Genomic DNA, 27,335 nt, shown 5'->3' on the forward strand with positions numbered 1-27,335 from the left:
ATTAGCTGGATGCCTGCTAAAACCTAATAACTATAAATGGAATGAAAAGCTTGATGTTTGACACTATATTGAATGTCACTAACCATAACATTATCAGAAATGAGCGTAGTTACTGTTAGAGTCTACCTGGAAAGACTTGAAACTCATCAAACTATTGGAAAAAGCTGAACTGGAGGGCTAAAGTCTTTTCACTTGCCTAATCTCCTGCAAGGAGTAGGAGGGGAGAAGAGAGCATCTGTACACCAAATGCATAAGCAACTCTCAGAACAATGGAGAAAAATAATGCTGCCTAGCTTAGTACTTACTTAAATTCAAAGAACAGATTATGGAAGAGGTAATGTGGCCCAAGGAATGCCTCTTGGCTTGCTTTCCTGGCATACTAACAAAACAGTAAAATAGAAGTGATTCTAATAGTCCATATTGGGCTACATTAGGAGAATAGGCAGCAGTTCAGGGGAGGGTGTTATCCCCCTCTACTCAGCAGCAGTGTGGCCACATCTAGATTATGTGTCCATTTTTTGATCCGATTTCTTGAACTACGGTTCAGTAAAGAAATTGAGACACTGGAGGAAGTCCAACAGAGGGTTACCAAGCTGATTGAGTCATATTACCAGTAAGAAGAGATGGTACAGGAGCTTCTTTTGTATCGTGAAGAAGTAGCCACCACCAATGCAGCCTACAGCAGCATAGAGGGTAATTGAAAGGACAACATAGTAAAATGCTTCCTACTTTTGGCTGATAGTAAAACAAGGGGCAAAAGCCCCAAGTTGTAGTTTGGGAAGTTTAGGCTGCACATGGCAAGAACCTCTTCTCTCAGGGGCTAGCCAAAGAGGTCAAACTTTGGGTAAAACCCAAAGGGTTTTAAAATCCCTTTCCTTGGAGATTTTCAAGACTCAAGCAGACAATCTGACATAGTTTCCAGTTACCCTGTTTTAAGCGAGAGACTGAACTAGATAATGTCCAGAGGTCTATCTAACCAGCACTTCCCTGATTCCTCTAAGCACTTCCATTTATTTAACATTAATTATCTGAATTGTAGTTGTTAAACCTTTCACATAAGGACAATACCAAAGGAAATTATACAGTAACATACCCTAGTAATTTCTCAGAAAGTCTTTTTCATTATGGACAGATACGTAATATTGCATATTGGTCATTTACCATGAAGGACATAAACTAACAGCTCTCAATAAGGACCAATGTGGAATTTAAAGTTTGCGAAATATACCCTGCCAAAAGACACCACCTTGCAAATATAGCAATAAATGGCAACATAACTGCTCCTTGAAGAGAGAGGAAAAAATAATCTTTTGCAAAATATCTAATGGTTGGAATAGCTCAGCAAATGCAAACTGCCTGGAAACTCAGAAAGCTGGGTAGCCAAGACATCATAAAAGCTGCAGTCAGTTTCAAGTTGCGCGACTGGGCTTGTGTAGAAGAGGCACAGGTCTCATCTGTGACTACGTGTGACCTTCCTTCCATTCCTTTACTCCCACAACTAACGAAGAATTTTGTTTGCCATGGTTGTTTCTTAACATTCAAGTACAGCAGAGATATTCCAATGTGTTACCAACCAGGCACTTACAACACTGTGAGAAAAAAAATAACACAAAATGTGATTAAATAAACTCAGTTATTATGGAATTAAATTCTTGGCTAAGGCTAACATATCTTTATCATTTTTAGATAATTTTATATTTTTAACATTTTAATTGTGCCATCAATTAATTCAGGCAGTGCCATGCTATCTATCAGGACAAGAAGCACTCTCAAAGGCCAGATCTGGGACACTCTGACTCAAATCGGTTGCTGCTTGTCAGCTGGCTGGAGCCTGATAGAGAAAATAATCTACAGTCCCTCTCCCTCCACCCGTTGCCTTTTTAGTCAGTTCCTTTTCAGTTATAAAAAAGGTTTGTCAGCACCCTGAGCCCATGTGTCTAGTACAACCCTCTTGGCTCAGAATAGCACCAATGCTATTCCCCTGTACCACATGCTCTCCCCCTGCCTGATATCACACCCCCTGCACTTTTCTGTGGTATCTGTGGCTCCTTTCCATGTGTCCCAGATAGCCTTTTTGGCCTGTCAGGTGGGTAAAATGCAGACTGGGTATGAACAACTATAAAATACAAAAATAACGTATTGGCTGTATCAGATGTATGCGAGAGCCAACTGCTTCAAAACAAGTGGGTAACAGCTGATTTTACCCCAGCAGTTACACTGATACCCTTTTTCTCCTCTACCTAGCTAGTGATTTTCAAGAAAAGCATTTCATGGTATTTGTTACACATGAAAACCTCAAGTCTGGTCAAATAGGGTTGAAACTGAGAACACATATGAAAAACTACTAGAAGGGAGAGTGATAGATGGACAGAGAGTGCTTCCATTTCTAACAGCGCTTTTTTATCAGACAGAAAAAAGTAATAGAATAGCGAATATGAAGGAGCATCTAAAGACTCAACACAGCTTTCTAGGAACGTATCAAACAACTAGAGAATGCTCGGGCAGGAATTTTGCCTCTTCACAAAAGCAAGTGGAGCTACAAAAAACTAAAAGAAACAAAAACGTAAGTTTCTAAAATACTGCAGAATCAGCAGCCTTACACTTTCTTTCCGAGGGAGAGTTTTTGCATTGTTGGACAGCTCTCAGGTAAAATGACAAAAAGAAAATCCATTACCTGACCGTGCTAAAGAAATGTGAAAATACTGCATTCAAAAAAACCCACACAAAACCCAAAATGGGGTAAAGAAAAAAAAAGTAGTTTAATAGCTATGTTTGACATATGCTAAGTCAAACAGAGGAAGAATATTCGAAGTCTTCCAAAAAGATTGTAGAAACTTTAGTTAAATATGCAGTGCAGGTCTGTGCAATGCTTAATTAGAAACCAGACAGCAATAGGAATAAAAGACTCAAAATGGGAGGAAAATCCTTTTTGCAGTTTTAAGACTATGAGAAGCTGCAAAAGAGAAACTGAGCAGTGGACAAGTGTTGGAGGGAAAGTACGATTTTATTATGGTGAACTGCACTGTCTTTCCATGATCATACACGTATTTACAGGCAAAACAAAACAGAAGGAGAAACTTATGAAATAGCGTGAGTGTATGCTAAGAATCAGTATGAAAGAAAACACAAGTGGCATTAAAAAAGAGTTTTAATATCACCTGGCTTTTGCAGGAAACTGCTACATTTGTCAGAAGCATTGTGCCAAAGCTGTAAGATAAAGAATGAAAACATCTTAAGTGAAAAAAGTGTGTGTGTATATATATATTTTCTGTATAGCAAAGGGAAAAAAGAACTTTTATGAGAATTCATACTGATTACTAAAACAAGGTAAAGCTTTAATCATACCATGGTGTACTGTGAGGGACACGATCTACCTATTGAGGTTTTGTATGAATAAGATTAAAATAATGATTTTGAAAAAGTAAGACTAAATGTTTCAGAATTTAGAGTACCTATTATAAAGCTAAAAATATGTCAAACACTAGGTGTCATTAAGATTTGATACTTAAAAGAATGTGAGGCAATGTAGATAGAGATAAAATCTGTAGATAAAGAAATGCAATGAATTTAGTAATAGAAAAGGAAAACAAATTCCCTAGTTATAAACAAATAAGGAAGAAAACCCTGGTAGTGCAATGATAAAAGAAGAGTCTTATGCTGAATATGTAAATGTGCTATAATTACAGATTAATGGTACAAAATGGTATAATTAGTTTGGATATGCTATTTTGTTATTCACAGTTTCGAAAAGTAGCTTTATTAGAGAATACAGCAGCTAAAGAAGTAATCTCATGCTTGAATTGATATTTGCTGACATTCCAAGTGTGGGAACAACTGATAATGAACCGCAATTTGATTGCTGTGTTTTAAAAACATATTATGTATCCATATCACTTTATGCCCAGGGTATGCCCAGTCCAATTGTCCTGTGGAATGTGTTAATTTTTTTAAAGAATGATCTAAGAGAATAAGAAGGAAGTTCAGAGCTGCATGTGACATCATTAACAGGGCAGCGTGTTAACGAATAATGCAAATACAAAGACTTTCTGCTGTTGAGCTGTTGCTCAGTCTAATGCTGAGAACAAGACCATCCAGAGGAAGCCTGGTGAGCTTACGCTGTGAAGTCCAATGGGAACAAGAAGAGACATTTTTAGTTTCTTCCGCAGGAGGAAGAAGCAGAGGTGGTCTCCCAATTTCAAAGATCAGAAAGAGAACAAACTGTGGAAGAGCTAGCACAGAGATCTTCATGGAAAAGACTAAGCATTAATGCAGAGGTTAAAATCCATGAGGTGTCACAGAGATCTTCAAAACAAAGGAGGCAAGGCAGGAATTAAACAACAGCCTTTGATATTTGCATTATATTACCACTAATTTCTATGTTTCCTTCGGAAGAAGAGCTGTAAAGTTATCTGGGCCACAAAGAATTTCAGACATTCTGATTCCAGTTGGCAATTGTCACTGCGAGTTGACAGAAACATGACACAAAGGAGACAAGCAGACCTTTTCTCCTTTCTATCAAACATATTAGGTAATGTGTTATTTTATCAAAAACACAAGTAAAATCTCTGATCATTCTTTTTAAACAAAAGAAATATGATGCTATTGGATTGACATACCTGTCTTCCAAAAAAGTAACATTCAAATGATGCAAAATCAAAAAGCTTTATACAACAGTGTTATGAATGCAGATAAAACTAAATATATATTAAAGTTTTCTTCAGTACTTTCAAATACCTTTCCCACAATACATAGAATCTGCTTTGCCCCTATAATCAATTTTTGTAATGCAAATACATTCTTCATAGATACTAATTTCCTGGAAAGAACATTTTTCATAAATGTCTTATATGGCAAAGAGTGAGTCAATGCCACATTAGATTATGTCTGGTAAGCAGATTTCAAAGTGCATTCTTTCTGGGGTTTTATAAAATAAAACTTTTTGCTTTTTCTGAAACTCATTCTTAGTTTTCTGAAGTTCTATTTAGGTTTTGAAGACCAAAAAATATCATTGGTGCTTTGGCACTTAACAAAGGCAGAAATTTTTTGCAACCTTTTCAGTGTGTTATTGTCTATTGAGCCAAAAAGTTAAGGCAGCGTGACAGTGATACCAGGAGAAGGTAAATACGTCCAGTCCCAGCTGAGTTCCTCCAGTGTAGCATGTCATAGGGTTTATGCTTCAATTCCTGGCTCCAGCAGCCATCTAGGAGAAGAATTTGTTAAGTACACAGATGTCTGGAGCAAGCTGATCCCTGGGAAATTTGATGTAAACGCACTGCTCTATTCAAGTAAAACTATTTTTTTTTCCTGAAGGCCAAAAGAGGGGTTTGCCTTCCTTTATATCAGTATTTGAAGTTAAAGAAAAATCCGCTTTCTCCTACCTCTCTTGTTTTCAGCTTTCCATATACCTCCATAATGATGTGATAATCAGCTTGCAAATATGTGCAAGAACTGCATTATTCCTTTTAAGTTTATTTCAAAACTGAGCTTATAAAGGTTTACTTTCAAGTCCGTTACCTTCATTGCAGTAACAAATGATACTTTGCCTTGAAAAATAGTCCTGACTGAAATATTTAGCAACCCTTTCGTACTTCACAAGCTGCATGTGACAAGTCACATTCATTTCAATTTTCAAGTTAACTGATTGTAAATCATTTTATTTTTTAAAACAAATTTGCTGTAAGAGTATAAAATTATTTCTAGCAAAGTTATATTAATCACCTTTCACTTAACTGGTTAAAATTAATTTAGAACAAATATTTTTTTTCTCCCTGTCAAGAGCGTTCTGGGTTGCAAAGAAGACAAATGAGGAACAAAGTGCTGTTTTTTTCAAATAGTCTGTAAATCTGTTGCCTATTTCCACAGCCCATGAGCCTCTAAAGAATATCTTGCTGACTTGAGCTAAATGAATTGAGCTAAGTGCATCCTATTCTTTTTGGTTCTCCTAATAACACTGTTGATATTTGAACATCTTAAGCAGGACTTTCTTTATAATAGTGTAAAAGAAATTGCTTTCTTTGAAAGCAAACTTTAGAACAAGAAGGTGTTATAGCAAAAATTAAGTAGCAACAAGCATACTCAGGAATCATTTAGTAATGACTCCAACTTACATAAACAAAACAAAAAACATTTATATGATTTGCTTTCCAAACAGGCATGCCGCAAGATTCCTGCAGTAAAGTGACAACTGCTGTAATTTAGTTAAATTTTAAGTAAAACAGAAGACAGAAGCTAAACTACCGATTATTAGTCTAACATGCCTTGTTTCTAATACACAGTACCCTGTCGAACTGTGCTACAAACAGTGTCCACCAGGCATACAGCAAACACAAAAATATGACTGCTAGCTCAGGAGAACCATATGCCACCAAGCACATAACGCTGAGAAGGTACGACACTGTGAAATGCTTCTGTATGCTTGAACTTTCCTTACATTTTTTCCCTAAACACGCACAGCGGCCACTCCCAGAGGCAGAAGCCTAAGTCACTTGTTGCGACCCTGAGCAAATACCCTTGTTCTGATGTCTTTAAGGAAGAGTGCCCTCGAGGCTCCATCTCTGAACTCTTTCTTCTAGTAATACTCATTGTTACGGCACTTTCACAGAGTCAGTACTCTGTTATCAGTTAGTCTGAATCACTGCTTAGAAACTGCTCTATGAAACAAATGTAAATCCCTCTTGGAGTAAGCTGAGAAATACTACTGTTCTCTTTTATTATTGCTTATGCTGATATTTATGCATTCATGCTTGAGTTATAACGTAGCATGATTAGTCCTCCTATCTCATTTTCCTTGCTTCTAGTCTTACAGGTCAGCCATCAGCATGAAACTATGTTTCCACAAACTTGCTAAGAATCTTAGTGAGGCGATCACTTTGCCTTCACGATAATATTGTTGGGACAAGAAGAAAACAAAACATTTTACAATCTATTTAATCCATTTAAGCAAAAAAAAAGTGTTTTATGCATTTTAGCTCAAACAGGGAAGTATATAGATGACTTATCATTCTTTGTAGATTTCAAGAAGTATCTTCTCCCAAGTTGGACAAGAGGACACAGTAGATCAACCATAGGGATAAGTATTTCCATCTCCTTCAGGCACTACTCATTCACCCCTCTGTGCTGAAACTTCCTTCATTCCCCTTTTCCAATGATTTGGTCCTATCTAAACAGCATCACTTTGATTGTTCTGTTTATCAGACAATAATGTTTCAACTCCTCATAAATCATAAATTATAGCGCTACCAATTTCAGAAAGTGATTCATCATGTTTCAGCAACTGTGAGAAGGGCTTTTCCCATGCAGATAGTCACATTTATAAAAACCGAATCTTCAGAAAATCTTCTTCATGAAGGGTATTTTGAAAGATTTGACCAACTCAAGGACAGCGTGAGTGAAAATGCCATGAACAAAGGTATTTGGAATGCTAACAGATCATTTCTTTGTAGGAAACTCTAATATTCCAAGGCATTCATTTCTATCATCAATCTACTAGTAGATAGTGTAAACAAAGATAGACTCAATGTGTAAAGAAGACAGAAAAAAATATATCATTATGAAACCTGAATTCAATTTAAGTCAAAGTCCTTTATTAAACAGATTATCATCAAGTGTGTCACTCATCTAAGCCTCTGTCGTATGCTTCCCTATTGTAGTAAACATTTTGAGCTGGCAGAATCACAAATTATATTTGCTATTCACATCATGGTGTCCTTTGTTTTATAGCACCTGACCCCATAATCTTGCATTTGGACCTTGATTCAAATATAGGCGTGACTTAGAAGTGATCAGCAAATAGGAAATGAAGAGGATGTAAATTTTACGAGGCTTTCTATGGATTATTTTTTTAAGCCTATGCAAATAGATATCAACCGACTATTGCTAGAAAAAAAAATAGGAGATTAGTAATACTGCAAGATGACATCAGGAAGGAAACAAAAAAGAAAAACCGAGTCATGTTAGAAAAATAAATAAATAAATAAAAACCTAGAAAACCACTCAAGTTAATAATCTCCAAAATATCTGGTCCTTAGCTGTATATATGTTTAATAAAAATAGAAAGCGTTCAATACAGAGATTATTAAAAGTTTTACTTATTGTGGGACCTACTATATAGTCTTCCAAGAGAAATTTGTCCTGCTCTTTACAAAAAGAAGAGAGCAGATGCTGTCCCCTACCCCTTTCCAGAGAAGTTGGGCAACCCCAAGTGGAGCTAGCCACTACTCTTTTGGAGAGGACAAGCGCTGGGTATTATGTAGATAAAGGAAATAAGACCCATGAAAAAGTGAAGCCCTTTCTTGAGGTTACCTGAAACATTTGCATGGGCTTGACAATGTCTTGCTTATCTATATTGCAGAAATGGTCATAATGGTTTGCACACAGTTTGCAGGAGAACAGCATTAACTGTACAAGTAACCATCATAGCCAGCAAGCATGACCTAGGGGCTGGATGTATTACATCTGATAGCACCAGCAAACAGCAGAGTCTTCTCTGAGCCACCTGATGTGAGTAATCTGTTAATCTGATAGCCTGTATTGATTCTACTCCTTCCGTATTTCTAACTAAACAATTCAGAATTTGCCAAGGATACTGAGAAAAAAAAAAAAAAAAGAAAAAAAAAGTTATTTTATCACATCAATCATTTGAACAAGGGCATTCTAGCATTCTATTATCTTTTACAGATGTAGTTAACATTCTCATCACTGGGATACCCACAGGCCACAAAAACTGTTCAAAGCATATACACATTTGTGTATGCACCTCTAAATGTCATAAGTAAGGAAAGATAAAAGCAAAAGTACTTTCATTCTCCACCACGGTTTCAATCTGTATGTTCCTTGCCATTCTCTTGCTATGACAAAATATGAGACAAGTCCAAATTTCAATGCCCGAGTTTCTTTAAAAGAAGCACATTGCAGTTTACTGCAACAGATACAACCTAGGGAAGGTTGGTTTATTGCTCAGAGAAGCACTTAGCAGGGGGAGGTCACATGAATTCAGTTGAACTAACCAAAACCTCATGGTAGTCAGGGACGTGGAGACAGGTAAGCATCATTTAAGATGGCCTCGGGTGTCCCATCAGCCTCTCTATGTCCCCCTCCAGAAGGGTGTGGGTCTCCTGCAGGTCTCTCACCTCTGACATCCCTGTGGAGGAAGCTTTACATAGGACTGAACACCGATATTCAAGCAATGTAAATGAGTGCTGGCTGTCCATGCAAGCATGATCAATTTAGATATCAGTTTAGGTGTCTCAATGAGATGAATTTGGCCCCCCTTCTTAACTATATTCAAACAAGAGAGCAGGTACCAGCTTTTCATTCATATAATGTTGCCCTGATGAAGTAGTTATTTTCATAAATTTGCATGCATAACTTAGCCTTTAGAAAATGACAAGTGAAAGAGCCACAAGTACTAGTCACATATAACTGTTAATCAGCCAGGAGTTACTACAATCAAGTTTTGTCGAGTTTGCTTCATTTGGATAGGGCTGCTGGACAGGAAATAAATACCTGGAAATTTTTTGAATCCTCTAAATAAATGGTTTCCAAACTGCAAGTCCAGCCTCTAAGTATAGTCATGAACTTCCAAGAAATCAATTTTTTCTCATAATTAAACTAGCATCATGCTAATACAATATTACTAGTTAGTAACTGAGATTGTAACTGGAAAATATTTAGGAACAAAAACCCATACAGATGATGCAAGTGCAAAATTAACCATTCTAACAATCCTCTTGGAACAATTTAGATCACAAAGATGTCTTGGTCCTGAGGCTGCCTACAACAGAGGTATATTACGTGTATTAGTACCTAAAAAGATTGTTCATCTTACTGGTTTTCGCTTTATCCAAGTTTTGATTTGTTAGTTGAAGTTACACCATTAAGAACCTAGAACATCCCTTCCGGCTTTGGAAAGAGCACAGAGATTAAAATTAAATAAAAATTAAAAGGAACACAGTAGATGCAGCTTGTAATGAAATCAGAGCAGTTCTACTTATCTGAATTCATTAGAAAGTTAAGAAACTGTTTCTAGCTCACTAGAAGTTGTGTGCTTTCTGCCCATGCACCCTGAAATATGCTGTGGTGCAAAAGTATACATGACAATTTATTTTTCTTTCCTACTGATTTATTTATATGACACCAGCATTCATAGATGCTAAAATTCTATTGTATAGAGTGTAAGTCAGAGATACACGCTACATAGAGAGGAAGCACCTCTCCTGAAATTGCTTCACCAAGTCCTTGTTGCAGATTCAGTGAGTCAGAAGGCTTTTTACTTTTATAAAGTCTGTGCTACTGGGCCTGAAACACACTGCTTTCGAAAACTTCTGAAGAGATCACCTCAGAGGGAGCACGAAATAATTGTAACCCCCAGTGCAACTAACCCTGCTCCAGAGTTTTTACTATACCTCTGTGTGAGAGCTTCTCCAGGATGATCTTTAGGCGCTGAAGAACAGGGGGTGAAATGTCGTATTTATAGATGTCTATTACTGGCACTCGCTGACATCTCCCAAATATTCCATCTGCAGGAGAGAGAAAAAGAAAAGGAAAAAATATACATTTTGTTTTCTGAGAGGAAGAAACGCATGATGAGATGCGCATTTCCAATGTATCCTAATTATATACTGAAGGAACCTTTTAAAAGACACTTTAAAAAGCTATCAAAGGACTACTGGAGTCATGAGACAGGGTATTTTCTACCAAAATAAATAAATACTGGAAAGAATATTAGTTAGAGGAAGATTCTATTGTACAAGTTATGCATACAGTTTATTTTATAAAGTAATTTCAGCCTTCTGCCTCCGCAATCTTTTGATGTAAGACTTCTTTACTGACAATTCAGTGGGAAAAAAAAATTAATGTTCAGCGCCTACTATGTTGCAGATGAAAAGTGCAGCATCCAGAAATATAAATATTAATTTGCAGAAACTATGAGGATTTGCTGAAACATTTTTAATGCAGGAGCTGTGTGCTAGGCTTTGGTAAATGAGAACTGAATCCGTAACAGCTAGCAAAGACTCATTTCAAGAAGTACCCTCTAATGAATGCAATAAAAGAAAGCTGCTCACAGAACAATGAGATATTAATGTGGCCTAATTTATTTAGCTCCATTCCATTTGTCTAAAATGACAGACTCTTCTCATCAATGTCTTTTCAAATCACACCTTCTAATTAATTTAGCTTCTTACTAGTCTTTATTTAGAGAATTGTTCATTTTGAGACAAGCTTCCTGTGTATGTGTGGGAGGAACAGGGAGTTCAAACATTCAAATTACCTTTCTCTCTTTCATACAAAAGACTAATTCAGAGCTTAGGTGCTTCACATACAATCTGACCATCTGCAATTCTAGGCCTCTGAGAAAGAAAGTGGTTTCATTTATTGTTCAAAACAGTTCTCTTCTATATAGTGATCCAAAGGAAGCAATTTAAATGCAACGAATTTAATTAGCAAAATATTCCAGTACTAGTTTTAACACAGTAATTACTTCTGCTCTGATATTACATCTATGCTCAAAAAGGATAGCTACATCAGATTAGCATGAAATAACGGTAAGTATTAATTTGCAAACGTCCATTACTTTCTCTGCTACTTCACAGACCTAAAAGACTACAAATGGGAACTACTGGCCCAGCTGTTCACTAAACACAAATAATGGCACAAAAGAAAATAAACCAATGCAGGGTGCAGAAAAAGGGCATTATGAGCCTTTACTGTTAAACACAAATACCTCATTGAAATTAGCCAACTTTTGCTTTCTTTGCCTTTCCAGTTCTCCTGTCACTTGCAACTGCCAAATTAAGTTAATCCAAATTAAAAACTTGCCTCTGAGTCTAATTTTGTTATCAGAAACTAGGTTTAATTTAGAAACCACATACACAAATATGGTCTGTTTTTCTGCCATATAAGGTACAAAGCAGCCTAACAGCAGATTAAAATACTCATCTCCGCTTAAAAACCTGTTGCAGCTGGAAATAAGCAAAGTATATAAATATCGGTCACTTGTAAATGGATTGATAACAGGAATAAATAAGGTCCTGATTCTAAGGAATAGAAGAACATTTTAGTGTTTAAGAACAAGGTTGTTCAAAATGAAACATGACTTGAAATAGCGAGCTCTATTTTGGAATACCACCATTCCTGGCTACAAGTAATTAGGACAAAATCTATGTTTATACAAACAACTAATATTCCATGGTTTTTTAAAGATAGTGTACCTTAAAAATAATTACAGTTTTATTTCAGTGTCCAGCAAAGCATAACCATTCAGCAAAAATTAAAGTTTTTTTGTATCAGGTATCATTTAAAGATACTCAATAGATGCAAAAGCTAATTCACTCACAAACTCTAAAAGAGACCTAACCTTTTTTTCCAAACCCAGAGTTTTCAGAAACCTTTAGCTTACTGCCTCTGAATAGAACAAAACCTATTTAAATTCTAAAATTAACAATTAGCACATGAGTCTGAGCTGCATTATACAACCTATCCAAAACCACTAGGACTGCTTAGGGAGAAACTGCAAGTTATTTTGGCTTTTGTGCTTGAAATATGGGTATAATAAGCTTTGAAGAGGCTGCAATCACAAATAGCGCTCTGCTCTGCTAAATGCAGTACTAGGAGAGTGGAGAAGGAGCAGTATGCCCCAAGGAGCAGTTGGCAAATACCATCTCTAAAATACAGAGGGTCTTTATAGTGGGGATTACAGTTGGGCTGGACTTGTGCAAATAGTAGATGTCATAGTTCAGTTCTGTAGCTTTTTTTAAAAAAGTAGGAATCCTCCCAGGTTTTTCTATTTGTTTCAGGGTTTTATTTTTATTTGATCGCAAAGTTTCTGCGGCAAGATTTAAAACCTAAAAAAATAAATTGAGATTGAGCATTCACTTTCAGGGTACCTTTAATTAAACCTTCATAAAATTACATAGATTGTAGGGAAAAAAGGCAGGGGGCAGTGATTTTACAAAAATATTTTTGTAAAAGTTCCCCCTCTTTTTCTTTCCAAGAAATCTATTTGGCAGATGTGGCCCAAATTCAGAAATGGCTTTGGTCCAGCACAAACCTCATTTTCACTTAAATTATAGCTAATGTTTAAAGACTGTCCAGCTTAGTCTTGCCACGGACTATCCAAAACCACTGTGATCTTTACAGTGAGTAAATACACGATGCGTCTTTCCAGACCAGCTGCGCCCACCTCTGGTACAGGGGGACTTGGGGCTGTTGCAGTGTGTTGGTGTCCAAGCACCCCATCATTCACTCGTTTGACCTCCAACAGCCTCCAACAACCAAATTGCGCAAAGCTGTGATGAAGCAAAAAGGAAAATGGAAAAACTCCCAGATTTTACAGTAAATGTCATATGGCAGAGGAAGTTCAAAGCATGAGTGATGCTTTAATAACTGCCATCCAAGGAAAAGCCCTATATGCCTATAGCTGTTAAGAGGGTGTTCATTCTGAACTTTGATTAAAATTGTGTTCTGAGAAGGAGCGTAATGTGGAAAAGACATCTGCTCTTTACACATGCCCAGAATCAGGGAAGGTTGAGACAACCGATCAATATACACATATGGCTGCTATTAAAGTGCTATCATTTGCTAACCGTTAGCAAAAAGTAGTATCTGAAATTTCCATAGTAATATCTTATAAGTTATACTTAGACCTGGGAACATCTGTGTTAACAGCATGGTAATGTTGACTTTTAGACAGCTTCTACATTTGTTTCCAAAGAAGAGACTAAACCAGAAGAATAATATACCCAAGGAGACAGTGAGATGCTTCATTATGTATTTGGTTATTGTGCGAATAGGCTTAATATTTGAGAAAGGATGCAAGCATAAATTTTTAACAGCTGCTACTTAAAATTTTGAATTTTGACAAATATATATCACAAAGTTAGATACTAAGATTAAAAGACACAAATTTAACCTAACCCAGGTGCCTGAAAAGACCTCAGGTAGTGGCAGATGAATCTCTTATTAGAGACAACACCCTGGAGCATGGTACCTGTATTTATGCTGAATATTTATCAACTTGTAGTGGAAAAAGTACAACTGACAGATTAAACAGTGAACAAGTCAAAACACAAATTCTGGAAGGATGATTTTTGAGGGAGAGTTAGAAGCAAACGAAAAAGTGCCATCTTAATTCATTATTATCACCCATTTGTGATGAATTAGTGGATATTTATGATCTCTAATTACCTACTGAGGAAGGAAGCACCACGTTACATTGATGACTGACATCTAGGTACTGAATTATATAAAAAGAGAGCATGAAAAACTGTAGTCTGAAATACAGTTTTCAAAAGTTGATTGTGCCAACATGTTCACTTGGTAAGGTAGACAGGGATCACATGCTTAACAGGTACTAAAAGTCTTTGGAAACTTGCACTGAGTGACCACCTTCCCCTTAAAATCAAGACTATTTGTGGGCAGCTGATTCATTCAGTTCATTTTAAGTAGTGTTTCCTACGAAAAAACCCAGTGTATAGTAAGTTGTCCTTGGTTAGAGCAACATATCCCATCCTGGAACCACCAAGTATGGCTAATCTGACAATTGAAACTAAGATGTATTCAAGCCTTGGCGCAGTTTTGAATAATACCAGCAAAAAAAAAAAAGAATGAGTTCTTGTTGAATGTATTTTGCTACTAAGCAAAGCTGTGAGGACTGGTAGCGATGCTGGATTTTGTCTGCAGGCTGATGAAAGCTTGATAGATGTAAATTAAAAGATTGTGTTCTGCAATAATTAATTATTTACATCTACATGCAGTGAAATTTTCACACGGTGTTGACAAGTAGTGACCTTTGCAAAGGAGCCTTCAAGCAGATGCTTTGAAGCACCCAGTTCCTTCTGCTCTCCAAACTTCCTGCAGCAGCTGGAAAGGAAGTGGCTCTCCAGAGAGTGACAGTATTCGCATACATGGGTCGACCAACGCTTCAGCTTCCTTACCCTAATTACCTGACAATTGTTAAAAAATTATAAAGTAGAGCTTTGTATAAAATGTAAGTTTTGCCCCATATTGCAGGCGTCGTGCTTTGTTCCTGTCTCGTAATGTAAACAAGAAAGTCCACAGACCCAGCAGTGTGTCAAATGGCATCTGCTGCCACCTTTGACTGTATCATTTATGCTCTTGCAGTTAATCAGAGAACTTCCTCTAATGTTTCTACAGAGTTTTCAGTGGGCATCGTTCTTCAGCAACTTACCCTTCTGTAAGAAAAGGATTCTTCTCACTGAATATGGACATTACTTGACATTCCTTCCCCTAGCTATTGGTTTAAGGTGCTGTAAGGTCCAAGAGTAGCCCGAGACTAATGAAAAGGCCAGTGCTTGATGTCTTATAACCAAAGGTTAGAGCCCGCATTGCTTACTGGAAAGGTTAAATCATTTTCCAATGGGAAGCATAATATTTGCATCTCAAAAGTCTCATGATACTGGACTTCAAGGTCACAGATGTTAAATGTTTTAGGAAGTATGAAGGAGATTGTTAAAGTATTTTACTTTTCTCTCCCTGCTATTTCTGTCCAGTGTGGTGTTTGTTTTCAAAATCCTTTTAAAAAAAAAAAAATAAAATTAAATGTTACAGTTCCTTGAAGAGGACATTAAGTTGCATACCAGGAGGCTTATTTCAGAAGACAGAGTCCACAAACCCACATTCAACATTTACAAGTAAGCTTTTCAGCAAACAACATATTTTTAATATTCCATTTACTAAAAAAGATTTGTTCATAATTTATACCTCTACTTTTAAATTCTCTTTACAAGCGAGGTAGAGATCATACAGATAGAGCAGCAGTGGCTTCTACAGTGTCATTTCTGATGCAATGTTTTGAAAATATCACTCCAGTGCTTTCAAACAGCAAATGCTTACAAGTCTCACTGCAGCAGTTTGTCCAAAAAGCTGCTGCTTGCAATCACGGTTAACTGCATTGCAAACCTGCAGCGCTCCATGGAGAATGCAGCCTTCCTAGGAGGCAATCTCCCCGTGTTAAACTTTTAAAACCTTTTTACCATTTTATTTTGCTTATCTCTGTGCAGCCTCAGTAGTCCTTGGTCATTCCCATTTCAGAGCAGTAACAGTGGCATCTAGCGGACGGCTTCGTGTTCAGGGATCAGTCTGGGAGCACACGCCATTCCCCTTCTAAATTTATTGCTTTCAGAACCATTTGACTTCATCTGGAATACATAGCTATGCAGTTACGGCCACCCCCAGCGCACCCTATCCTTCCCTATCCTAATGGCTGATAGGCATGTGGAAGTTTTACGACAGTTACTTAAAATTAAGAAATACAATAGAAAAAAAAGGCTAAGATATTTGTTTCTAGAAGTAATGCATTATTAAGGCAAGCAAGCGAAGTGCATACAGATTGTTTTAAAAAGTGTATGTGGTGGTATTCTGCTTTTGCTAGTGTGTAAGGCACAAAACACCATGTGATAAAGTAAATCCTCAACTGTAAATAAAACACAAAGCATGTTTTTTGTAGATTTATGTTGTAGATGTAATAGAAACACCATAAGAAGCAGAAAACAACAATGTGAGATGTTCTGAACTTGAAATTTTTTTTTTTATCCACCAAGAAAATACCATGCAGTGGATACTCTTACTAACAGTCCAGTAAACACACTCTTCCTCAGCTGCTAAATAAACTGCTGCCTGGAAGGCAAAGGTAACTTTGTAAATTCTGCTGAAAGCCAGACCACCTAACAGTCCTATAAAAGGACTCTAACAAGATTTAATGCCTTTCCTCACCTCTTTGAACACAGGTATTTAAGGAAAAAGGTGGATGGCCGGTCTGCTTTTGACCAAAAAACCCCAAAACCTAAAACCTGAGAATATTTCTGCTGATTGAAAGAATTGGATGGCATGTTATTGATTATGAAAGTGCTCATATTAAAAGATAAAAGTTCACATTAACAGCAGCATTAGTTAGCTGTTGTGCAAACATTGTAATAGGGCTGGGATTTGCAAAGCTCCAAATCATCGCAAGGCACGTCTGAGAGCGAATAGCTCTTCTGGGTTTTACAGTCCCCTTGTCTCAAGGAGTAACTCTGAGAGCAAGTTCTGGAGGACTTGGTTCTTCCTTCATCAGAAAAAGATACAACCTTCAACAGAGGGGAAATATCATTTCAGGAGCTGTTTCTGTGCTAACCTGCTAATTTAAGTGGTGGACTGTACGGTCCCAAAATATTATGCACACTTTCACTTCAGAGGTTTTTTTAAGTTACAACAGAAATATGTAAATTGCAGAGAAAGTAACTAAAAAATCATGCTCTCCCTTGAGTACAGCAAAAGAAAGGAAGGAAAGGATTGTGAAAAAGCTAGCTACAGTTTAACAAAGCAAGAGAAGAGTAGGCTCACCATGAAAAGAAGTGCTGTCTGCTTCCAAAAAGCCCCTAAGTTAAGTTATTCAGCTAAGAGAATGAGAGGTCCAGATTTGAATGCCTACTTTCTGCAATTCAGAGCACAGAAATGAACCTCAGTCTTAACAGGTCGTACGCAAACCTCCCAGCCACAGAAATTATGGCCACGCCTTGGGAGGAAAGGGCAGGATGGAGTTTAAGAAAAGGAAAAAGTAGAGATGAAAAGAAAGCAAGTCTTGAATTTTTGCTGCTAGTGATAATGTTCCAGTTGAATAATGCTTGAATAACTTGGTGCTTCTTAGAGAACCAAACTTGAATTTTACACAGCCTAGGTCCCTATGAGGAATGAAAGCTGCGCTTTTTGGCTCCATGAGAAGAACAAGAAAGGATGACAAAGCAGTGACTGAATCAACATCTTCCACATCCAGATGACCGCTGCAGTCTGTAAGCCACAGAAACCATCTGCCTCTACTTTTGATCACAGAGACCAACCCAGACTTAAGAAAACCTTTGAGAAAAAGCCCAAGAAGCTCTAATTGTAGTATATTAAGAGGACTTTTCTAAGAAAACCTACATATTCACTATTAGCTATGATAGCTCTATGAAAAAAGAAGCTTGCAATAAAAACATCTGAAAAGCAACTCATTTGGTCAATACTGGCACTAAAAAGAAAAGGGAGGAAAGACATAAACATATAAATCCTCCTCCAAGAGGAAAAATACTTCAAATTCAAGTATAAGACATGTAAGTTTTTACTTTACTTTGCTATCTCATTAGAGAGAAGCCTGAGACATGTACCACCCCCCATCTAGAAAATGCTATTTTTTTCCAGAAGACAGACAGAATACTGCACTAAGTTCTGACCACATCATTACCAGAAAGATGTGAATAAACCAGAGAAGTTCAGAGAAAAAGGAAAGAAAGGAGGTAGCCACATAGATCCTTAAGCATTGAACTATCTGATTCTTTATGGGAAAAGACTAAAAGTTTATGCAACCTGGTTGATTAATTATTTATGACATTATCAGGAGAAATGGAATGGAAAGACAAAAATGAACAATCTGAATCAGAACAAGTTTCAAGCACGGAAAAACTATTCTGAAGCTGTTCAACTCCCTCCTGGAAGAGTAATGGAGCTCCTATTTGTTCCACTGTTTAAAATTAAGCCAGAGCACTGGAGAACGATGAAATATCAACAATTGTTTCTTTTACTCAATATGCATTTATGAACAGAGGTTACTGAAGGGACTAAGAATTTATTTATGGAAGCAATGAGATGCAAATATACCAACGCTTATTTATGCACACTAATTTTCCAAGTATCACTGAGACGTACTTCAGTCACTTCAAGGATCCCCATTACGTTTTCAGTTGATGCCAAGAACTACTTTGGTCCTGGCAATGTCTTCACTGTGTGATCAGACTGTAGCTGCTCTTGCATCTGTATTCCCAAGGCAAAAATAACTGCAAGGAAACATGTTCAGCAAAATGGATTTCTGCATCAATTTTCATTTCGTATTAAAAACGAAGCAGTGAAAGTTTTAACTTGTGCTGTCTAAGTGCCAAGGGTTTATATTTTATGAGTTAGTTATTACAGGTTTGCAGAAGACTCTTCTCGTGAAAACATGGCTAATGACCATTCCATTCATATTCATCAGATGCAGTATCTAACAGTTAGAGCAAACTTGGCTTATTTCTGACCGTTGCCAAACTTGAAGCTTTCTAGATCTTTGCAGGAAAATACTTATTGAGACAGCAGATTACTTTTGCAATCTGAGCTACTGAATTTATTCCTAAATGGAATTGATTTCAGACATGCATGAAATTATAGTAATAAAGACCTCCATCTTGTTCCCTAGCTGCAAAGTATTACAAAAATTATGGAAAATTATGTTATGCCAACCTGAACACATCAGCAGAAATTCTAAATGCATTCCTTTTTATGAAGGGGAGGGGAAACCTTTATAAACTAGGGTAACTTCACAGAGACCTGCACCCTGCAGACTCATTAAAAGTCAGAAATCTCTACACCTTGCTCGAGTATGAAATATCAGCACACCTATAGAAGCCATGGCACATCAAGCTACCTCTGGCAGCTTACGCATGGGCCCTGGAACAGCCAAGAACCTCACCTCAAACTCTGAGAGGGGTGCTAACAGTTTCTGCTGAACAGTCTGGAGAGCGTGAGAAATCTGACAGTTTTTAAGCAAACTGTGCTTTAAAATAGCTAAATATAATGTTACATACCTAGGACCAGCTATCAGAAGCTGCATTCAGAAAAGTTATTTCTATCACAATGAATTAGAGGTCTGGACACAGGTGACCCCCCACCGTGTGACAGAGCCTGAAGCACCGCCTGTAGCTTTGCTAATGGCAATAGGCAAAGGGCATGAGACACTTCAGTCCTCCTTGCTTGGTTCAGACCCCAATGTTCAGTCTGAGACAATACCAGGGCAAAAGCACTAATAAGGTTTGTGGATATATGAACGTGACAGCAATAAGTTGGAATAAGATGATGTCATTCAGTATGCAGCATTGATGAGGGCAGTGTGGGAGTACAGAGTTCTGGTGTCCAAATTTTAAAATAAGTGATAAATTTTGGAAAGGACATTGAGAGAAGGAAAAGAGATTATCTACAGGCTGGAAAAAGCCCTAGGGTGAAATGCCTTTTCCAGTGCAGAAGTCTTCAGAATAGAGGATGATCCTTTGTCTCTGTAAGTAAGCCCACAGACAGATGAAATGATATGAGAACAGAGATCTGGAACAGGACTGGGAAAAGTTTCAGAAGTATTTAATTCTCCTCAGTTTTGTGTGTTACAGTTCATAACAACTTTTAAGATTTGCAGTGTCTGAAATTATGGTAAGAATGAATCTGAAAAGCAAGATTTTTCTGCTTTTGCAATAGGTGCAGAGACCCCCCAATGCGTGTGAAATGTGCAAACCCAAATTTCTTCCTACTTCATTCACAGAATGCATACAAGTTACAGGAAATATTTGACATTTGAGCATGCTTATAAGTTGTAATGTGCTTTTTAAAATACTGTATACAATTAAAAGCCATTATTTAACTGAAGTTGGGGGCAGAATTTAAGCTGCTCACAGCTTTAGATTCTCCTGCAATTTGGTTGGTTAAGTACAGAAGTTGTATACTCAGCATATATACTTCTTAAAAGAAGACGAATAATAATTTTGAACAAAGTATTAATGCTACAAAATGAAGAAATAACAGTTCAACAAAGATGCAAAATAATAAAACTTGAAAGCCAGGACTACAGGATCAGCAAAAAACCCCACTGAAATAATATTTTACTAGTGAGTGCCATACCGTATCTTGCTAAATTTCTCCCTCATACTATATTGCTTATGAAGTGGCAGATTCTTGCTTGGGATAACAAAACTACACAGAAAATCATATATCTGTTTGTTGTCTCTACTTCAGCTGAATGCTCTTCCAGGCAGAAAGTATCACTTTTTTTTAGTATGTTTTGGTAGAGCTAACAAAAAGGATTGCAGTCCTAAGTGAAGGAAAATGCCTCTACCCAAAATCTATTATTCTGAAGCGTCTGCTGGATTACTGAAAATAACAACACGCATTTAAATAATGTTGCTGAACTTATGACACTTATTAGATGAATTCACCTGGATCTCTGCACAAAGACTACTTTTCTTAAGCATGTCACCTCGGAGTTTCACTCTTCTACCAGCGCTTTGCCATTCCCCAGTTATTCAACCAGTCAAGCCTACGCTCCCGTTCTGGCCAACAGAATGGTCTGCAACGACCTCTCCAAAGGCAGAAATGTAAACAGAACTGTACAATCACTAATGAAAGCAAAAGTATAAACCAACATTTTTAAAAGGTGAGAGGAAAAAGAAAGGACAATCCGGAAAAAGCCACCACCTTCTATCCTTGGCCATATTTCAGCTCTAATTTGCCAGCCAACAAAATCCTTTTCTGATATGCAACATAATTCGGATATACTGCAACTAGAAAGATTTCCAAGCCACGTACAGACATAAACAGGTTTTGATGCATGCAGACATTTTTGTTTAATCTCCAATAGCATTTTCTCCCAAAGGCATCAACCAAAATAGTCAATTTTTATCTTTTGATCCAACTTCCACATATTCAGTGACTGCAGTAATTTTACAGTGTATTTCATTTATTTCTTCAATGTCACTAAGAACAGGAGCCAGAGACAACAGTTAAAAATATTTTATGCTATTTTCAGTGTTTATGAAAGGAAAATGTAGGAGCAGAACATCCCATTTCTCTCACATCTGGAGCATCACCCTTTCAAATAAAAATGTTCACCCTGAAGTCAGGAAAGGACAGTCCAGAAAACAACCTGCAAATCTTAATAAATTCAAGATTTTAGGGGCTGCACCCCAAGTCTTTTGCAAAAACTTCATTTGCCGCAAAGTTCATATTCTGCCTAAACCACTGACTGCTGTCATATTTGGTGCAACTTGTTATGGGTGGAAAGATAAGCAGCAGGGCAGCAAAAAGAGGAGGTTTATCTATGGCAGCTAATCTCCTCAATCAACAGCACTCAGCTCTGCTTAACAGCCGTTGCCAAGTAACAGGGACCAGCTTTTCTTATCGGCTTCATAATGTTTCATTGACTATTCAGACTAGAATAGAAAGCTGTGACACTCAGGGTTATAAGCAGCACAAAATGAAAATGGCGTATTATGTGGTATGAAGAAGAGAAATCTTTTAGCCCTCACCTTATCTGGACAGTGACTGTTACTCAAAAAAAAAAAAATCTATCATTTTCTGCTCTGCTTATTTTAATATCACAAAACAAACAGAAAAATATATCTACATAAACAAGATTTTTTTTTTAACATTGTTGGCAGGTCCTCAGCAATTCACTGACATTGCTGATACCTCTTATACAGAGAGACAAGGGTTGCACAGATCCCTATTACATTACTGAAAAGCAAACGTTCGCTGCTTATTCTAAAGCTATTGCAGCAGCTTCAACGCGTTGAGGGATGTCTTCTCACGGTAGGTAGGATATTCCTCAAACCTTGATAACCATGACCAGAATAAGACAATCTATGCAAAACTGACAACATTACATTTCTTTAACAGTATTACTACTTCTCTCTCCTGTCTTCATCTCTGCACAGATTCTGATTTTCTGTTTGAATATTGATACTCTTCATGTACTGAAACAGGAGTAGCAAAGCCTTATTGCTATTCTGATTATGATTCTTCTGATTATGATTTTTAGTATAATCATCTTTTCTGATTATCTGGTTACTAAAATTTAAATCTGGCGCCATCCAGAATTATGATGAATTGTAACTGTCATTTTATTTGCATGTTATAATCAGCATATACAGAATGACATCATTACCCACCATGGGAAAAATTCACTGTATCAGAGCACCTAATGATATACTGCCCAAATTAGAAAATAAATTTGTTTACCTTTATTCCACCCCAAAGAATGACTAACCATCCCCAAGTCACCATATCCAGAGAGCTATGACCCCTCAAAGTTTTGTCTTTACACATGCCCAGAAAATGGAAAGAATATCCTGCAACAAATTTTACACTCATTGAATTCTCTGTCTTTTACACAAAGTTCAGGTTTGGATTTAAGGCAAATATTTATAGGCATTTGAGGTTGCAAGTACTTCTGAGCGATGTCATGTTACCCAGTTCCTTTCCACACAAGCTCCAATGCATTCAGTTACTGTTAAGCACATGCCTAAATTTACATTCATTGAAAGTCTTCCAGATGCTACCGGGAATATATCCATGCTTAAAAATAACTATTTGCTTAAGCAATTGTCTCTACCAGAGCCTCAGTGTTCCATGGCTGTCTTGCGTTTCCAAAAATTTAGAAAAACTTGAAAAAATTAAAAGCAGTTGCAAAATACTGCAAGTATCATATCATAGCATTCAGGAAATTTTAAAGCTTTGTTGTAATATGGAGCCCCCAGGATGAATATCATCTACTGGAGCAGAAACACACCTTTCTTTTGCACTGAAGTTTCCTGCGCAGATGTGAGTTAAAAGCACTGATTGCGCTTTGGTTGAAATGTCTTACGTGATCATGATACAGTGTGATATGGCTACAAGCTCTTACATTTAGAATGGGATTGACTAATTTATTTGACAAAGACTTAATTGTTGGTCTTCTTTCAGTGAAAAATAACTTCTGAGATATACTCCCAAAACTCACCACACTCTCACTAGTAAACCTGCAGTTTTACCTAGACAATGTATTTACATGACCTAAAGCAGCGTTATCAACTTCTCCTTCCATTTTTCACCATTAATGAGAACAGAAAAATTTCACGTACGAGAAAGTATCATTTCTAACAACAAATAAAGGCAATGTTTATTTTCATACGAAATGGCCTGAGTTTTAGGAAAAAGTGTTTTTAAATCTGACTCAGCCCACCAAACATTGCATATGAGATTGGACAGGTAAGTTAGGAGTGTAGTTGCTACAGGTTTCTGCCAGAGCTACCAAAGAGAGAGGGGCACATGCTGAAGGTGATTTGGCTAAATTAAAATCTAAATCATTAAATTGAACAGATACATGCCTTGATATGAATAAAGTCACAAGGCTTTGATGACTGGATTAGTCATAACAAAAGAACAAACTCTAAAAAATCTGTATATTCAACCTTAGCTGAGGTGCTACTATCAATTTTCACCCAGCTTGGCTTTTCAGCTAATGAACACTAAGAGGAGGTGTTACACCTATTTCAACTTGTTTAAGTATAATAATAAAGTAAGAGAACGTTCAAATAGAGAGGTGTTGAGTTTTCTTCTATTGCTCAAATAAGCAAATTTATAAATTTATTTAGTTTGAATCTATTAATTTATCACTAATTGAATCTCTCTATTTGAAATTATGACTATTCAAATAATTTATGGAGCATTATTTTAAGTAGACTGTGACAACACCAAAAAAAAAATTGTATTTCCAAATATATTCCCTTCACTACAGTTACGTATTTCCAAATATATTCCCTTCACTAGACTTCCATGAAGATATATAAACTGTAGAAAAAAAATGGGAAGATCAGTAATTTGGGGTCTTAAGACTTCTGCATTCTGATCTGAGTCAGGGAGAGAGTGTTAAAATCTTAGTTATGGAGAGGTGACAAAGTTCATTAAGAGCAAAAGATGGCATAGACTGAAAGAAGCAGAATGTGTTTCATCTTTTCATCTCAGAAGCAAATGCAGCCTGATATAAATGAGAGGCATCTTCAGCCATGACCACACAGTGTGACACAGAAGCACTGCAGGTGATTGCAGGACTCAAGTTTCAAGTCCCATCAAGAAGAGTGCACCAACTCCTGGGGCCAAGCACTGTTATGTTAGGATGCATCCATCACCTGAAGTTGCTTCTTAAAATATTAGTACAAGAAAAACAGCTAATTCTCTGGCAGTTCATAAAGAGTATCATACCTCAAAAATCCATTTAAATTTCTCTTTGAATAATGTATAATTGTCCCTTTGCTCCTGTGCCATATCAGTAGTGACATTGCTTTTGAACATTCACATCAGGATCCCTAAGGGCCAGATTTTCAAAGCTGAGCATGTACACTGAAGGAGCAAAGGAATAAAAATATCAGATAGGCATAGGTATGGAGATCCACAGTTTTGTGTGTGCATAAAATCAGTCATGCAAGTTGTGTCATAGGCAAGCAAATACTAACTGCAAGTGCAGTTACAGGAAGCATTTCCATATTATGATGTACAACCTACAGAAGATGGCTAGGCCAAAATCTGGGTCTGTTTTGACTTCTGTCCCACTGGGACTCTGTTCCAAAACTGTAATTTTAAAACCCCTGTCATGTTGTTTCAGTCCCTTCATGTTTTTCGTATCTGGAGTGCAAAAGAGGGGGAAGGAATTGGCTGAATAGAAGCTAACGATGTTAAACAGATACTGGAATAAAAACTTTGCAAAGCAACATTAAAAAAATCTTACTTTATATTGAGTATAAAATCATACTCAAAACCAACAGGCCTGTCAGTAATTACAGAGAAATATAGTTCCCATACAGATGCACCATTAGGCATCATTCTAGTAGAACCATTAGAAGTGCCCTCTTTTTACCTACAGGCAAAGCACTTATGTTAAGCTGCTTCCATACATTTAAGGAACTGATTTCAATAGCACTGTGGTTTGGGTTTCCTTTTTTTTTTCTTTTTTTGTAATAAGGCTTCAGAATAATTTCTACAAAACCAACATGGATCATCTTTAATTACTGCATTGCAACCATGGCTATTTAAAAACCCAGTCTCAGCAAAGTAGATGACAAACATTAATGAGCAGTAATGCACACATGGTATTGTAAATGAAAGGATAATGAAAGCAATTTATTTGAAAATTAAAATATGATTAAGAATGGCAGTCTGTACTAGGACCCAGATGCCAACAGAAAGCAACCAATGTGCAAGCAGACTGTCATTAATTTGGGAACCGTATGAAATTGCTTTCCTTTCTTTGACAGTTTTTATTATAAAGTATCTTAACTAATAGACAGCATGTATACACTGGAAGCCACAAGACCTATGGAGATTTTCAGAAGAAATAAAGAACACTACAGGGAAAGTCTCCAAGTGAGAAAGCGAGAGAAGAGCACGTTTAGAAGACGTTTCAAATTTTAGGTAGGATAGAATTACACCCTGCAAAAGTGCCTTTCTACATTGACTCTGGAGAGACTTGTCAGTTCTTAACTCACACTCATCAGAGTGCCTAAACTGAGGTCAGGTGAACCCAGAGCGTACCTCCAACAGCAGGTGCCCACACCAGCACCTGATTAGGAAGAGGACACTTAAAGAAAGCCCCAAAAGCAGGTGCACTGGAGTTAGCTAAATGCATGCAGAGGAGGTCTAGAAGCAACTACAATAGTGTCCTCCTTCACATGTGTTAATAAGCCTTTCTGAGTCTATGCAAATATGTTTAGGATCTAAACTGGTTCCATCTGTACAGTGTGGGATGCTAGTTCAAGTCTCCATCAATCACTTCAAGGACCTCTGAATTTGCTCAAATCTGAGTATAGTGTACCTTGAAAACCTGAATTAGTATTAGGTACTAAAATAAAAATGTCTTTAGGTTTTTTTTTTTGAAGTGACTGCTTATCCCAAGTTGCCATTGATGCAACAGCAAACCATACTCAGCAGATTGTTATTGAGTTGTCATGTATACTCATATTTAAGCATTCAAGTTTGAAAATTTCAACCTAAATAACTTCATCACAGGCAGTATGTCAGAGGTGCTTGAGCTCCATGACAAATTACTAGACCAAACATCTCCAAGACATACAAATATGTCAGGATGTACAAAAAAGTCATTGAGAAAGGTTTCTCTTTTTTAAAAGACCTGATTAAAACCTGAGAGGGAGCTATGCTGAACAAAGCCAAAGGACAACTCTGTCTTGTGGTGGTACTAAGCCCACTTGTTTTGTCCCAGCTGCAGCAGGTCAGGGTCAGGTATCAAACAATTATCAGTCTGATTTCAGAAATTAAACATAGTCATTTGGATAGCTGTTCTCAGGGAGATAAAGTTCCTGTTAAGACATATCTTCTGTATTAACTTGGAACTAACACAGCATAACCAGTAGGTCAAAAGAGGTGATTATCCTGCTGTATTCAGCATTGGTGCGGCCTCGCCTGGAATACTGTGTGCAGTTCTGGGCCCCACAGTTTAAGAAGGATGTGAAGGTCTTTGAATGTGTCCAGAGGAGGGCAACAAAGCTGATGAAAGGGCTGGAAGGCATGTCCTATTAGGAGAAGCTAAGGACTTTGGGCTTGTCTAGTTTGGAGAAAAGGAGGCTGAGGGGCAACCTCATTGCTCTCTACGGCTCCCTGAGGAGGGGAGGTGGAGAGGGAGGTGCTGATCTCCCTGGTATCCAGTGATAGGATGCATGGGAATGGTTCAAAGCAGTGTCAGGGGAGGTTTGGACTGGACATCAGGAAGCATTTTGTTACTGAGAGGGTGGTCAAACACTAGA

The 27,335-nt window shown here is 37.2% G+C and overlaps 1 protein-coding gene across 1 annotated transcript in view; it reads right to left on the reverse strand.

Moving 5' to 3' along the window:
* PTPRN2 (protein tyrosine phosphatase receptor type N2) overlaps positions 1–27,335 on the reverse strand; it is a 674,672-nt gene that overhangs the window by 485,173 nt on the left and 162,164 nt on the right. Inside the window, exon 3 of the mRNA XM_059818647.1 lies at positions 10,404–10,517. Coding sequence (XP_059674630.1) covers positions 10,404–10,517 — 114 coding nt within the window. The remainder of the gene's footprint in view (positions 1–10,403; positions 10,518–27,335) is intronic.

This window comes from Gavia stellata, chromosome 6 (assembly GCF_030936135.1).
Source record: "Gavia stellata isolate bGavSte3 chromosome 6, bGavSte3.hap2, whole genome shotgun sequence".
NCBI lineage: Eukaryota > Metazoa > Chordata > Aves > Gaviiformes > Gaviidae > Gavia > Gavia stellata.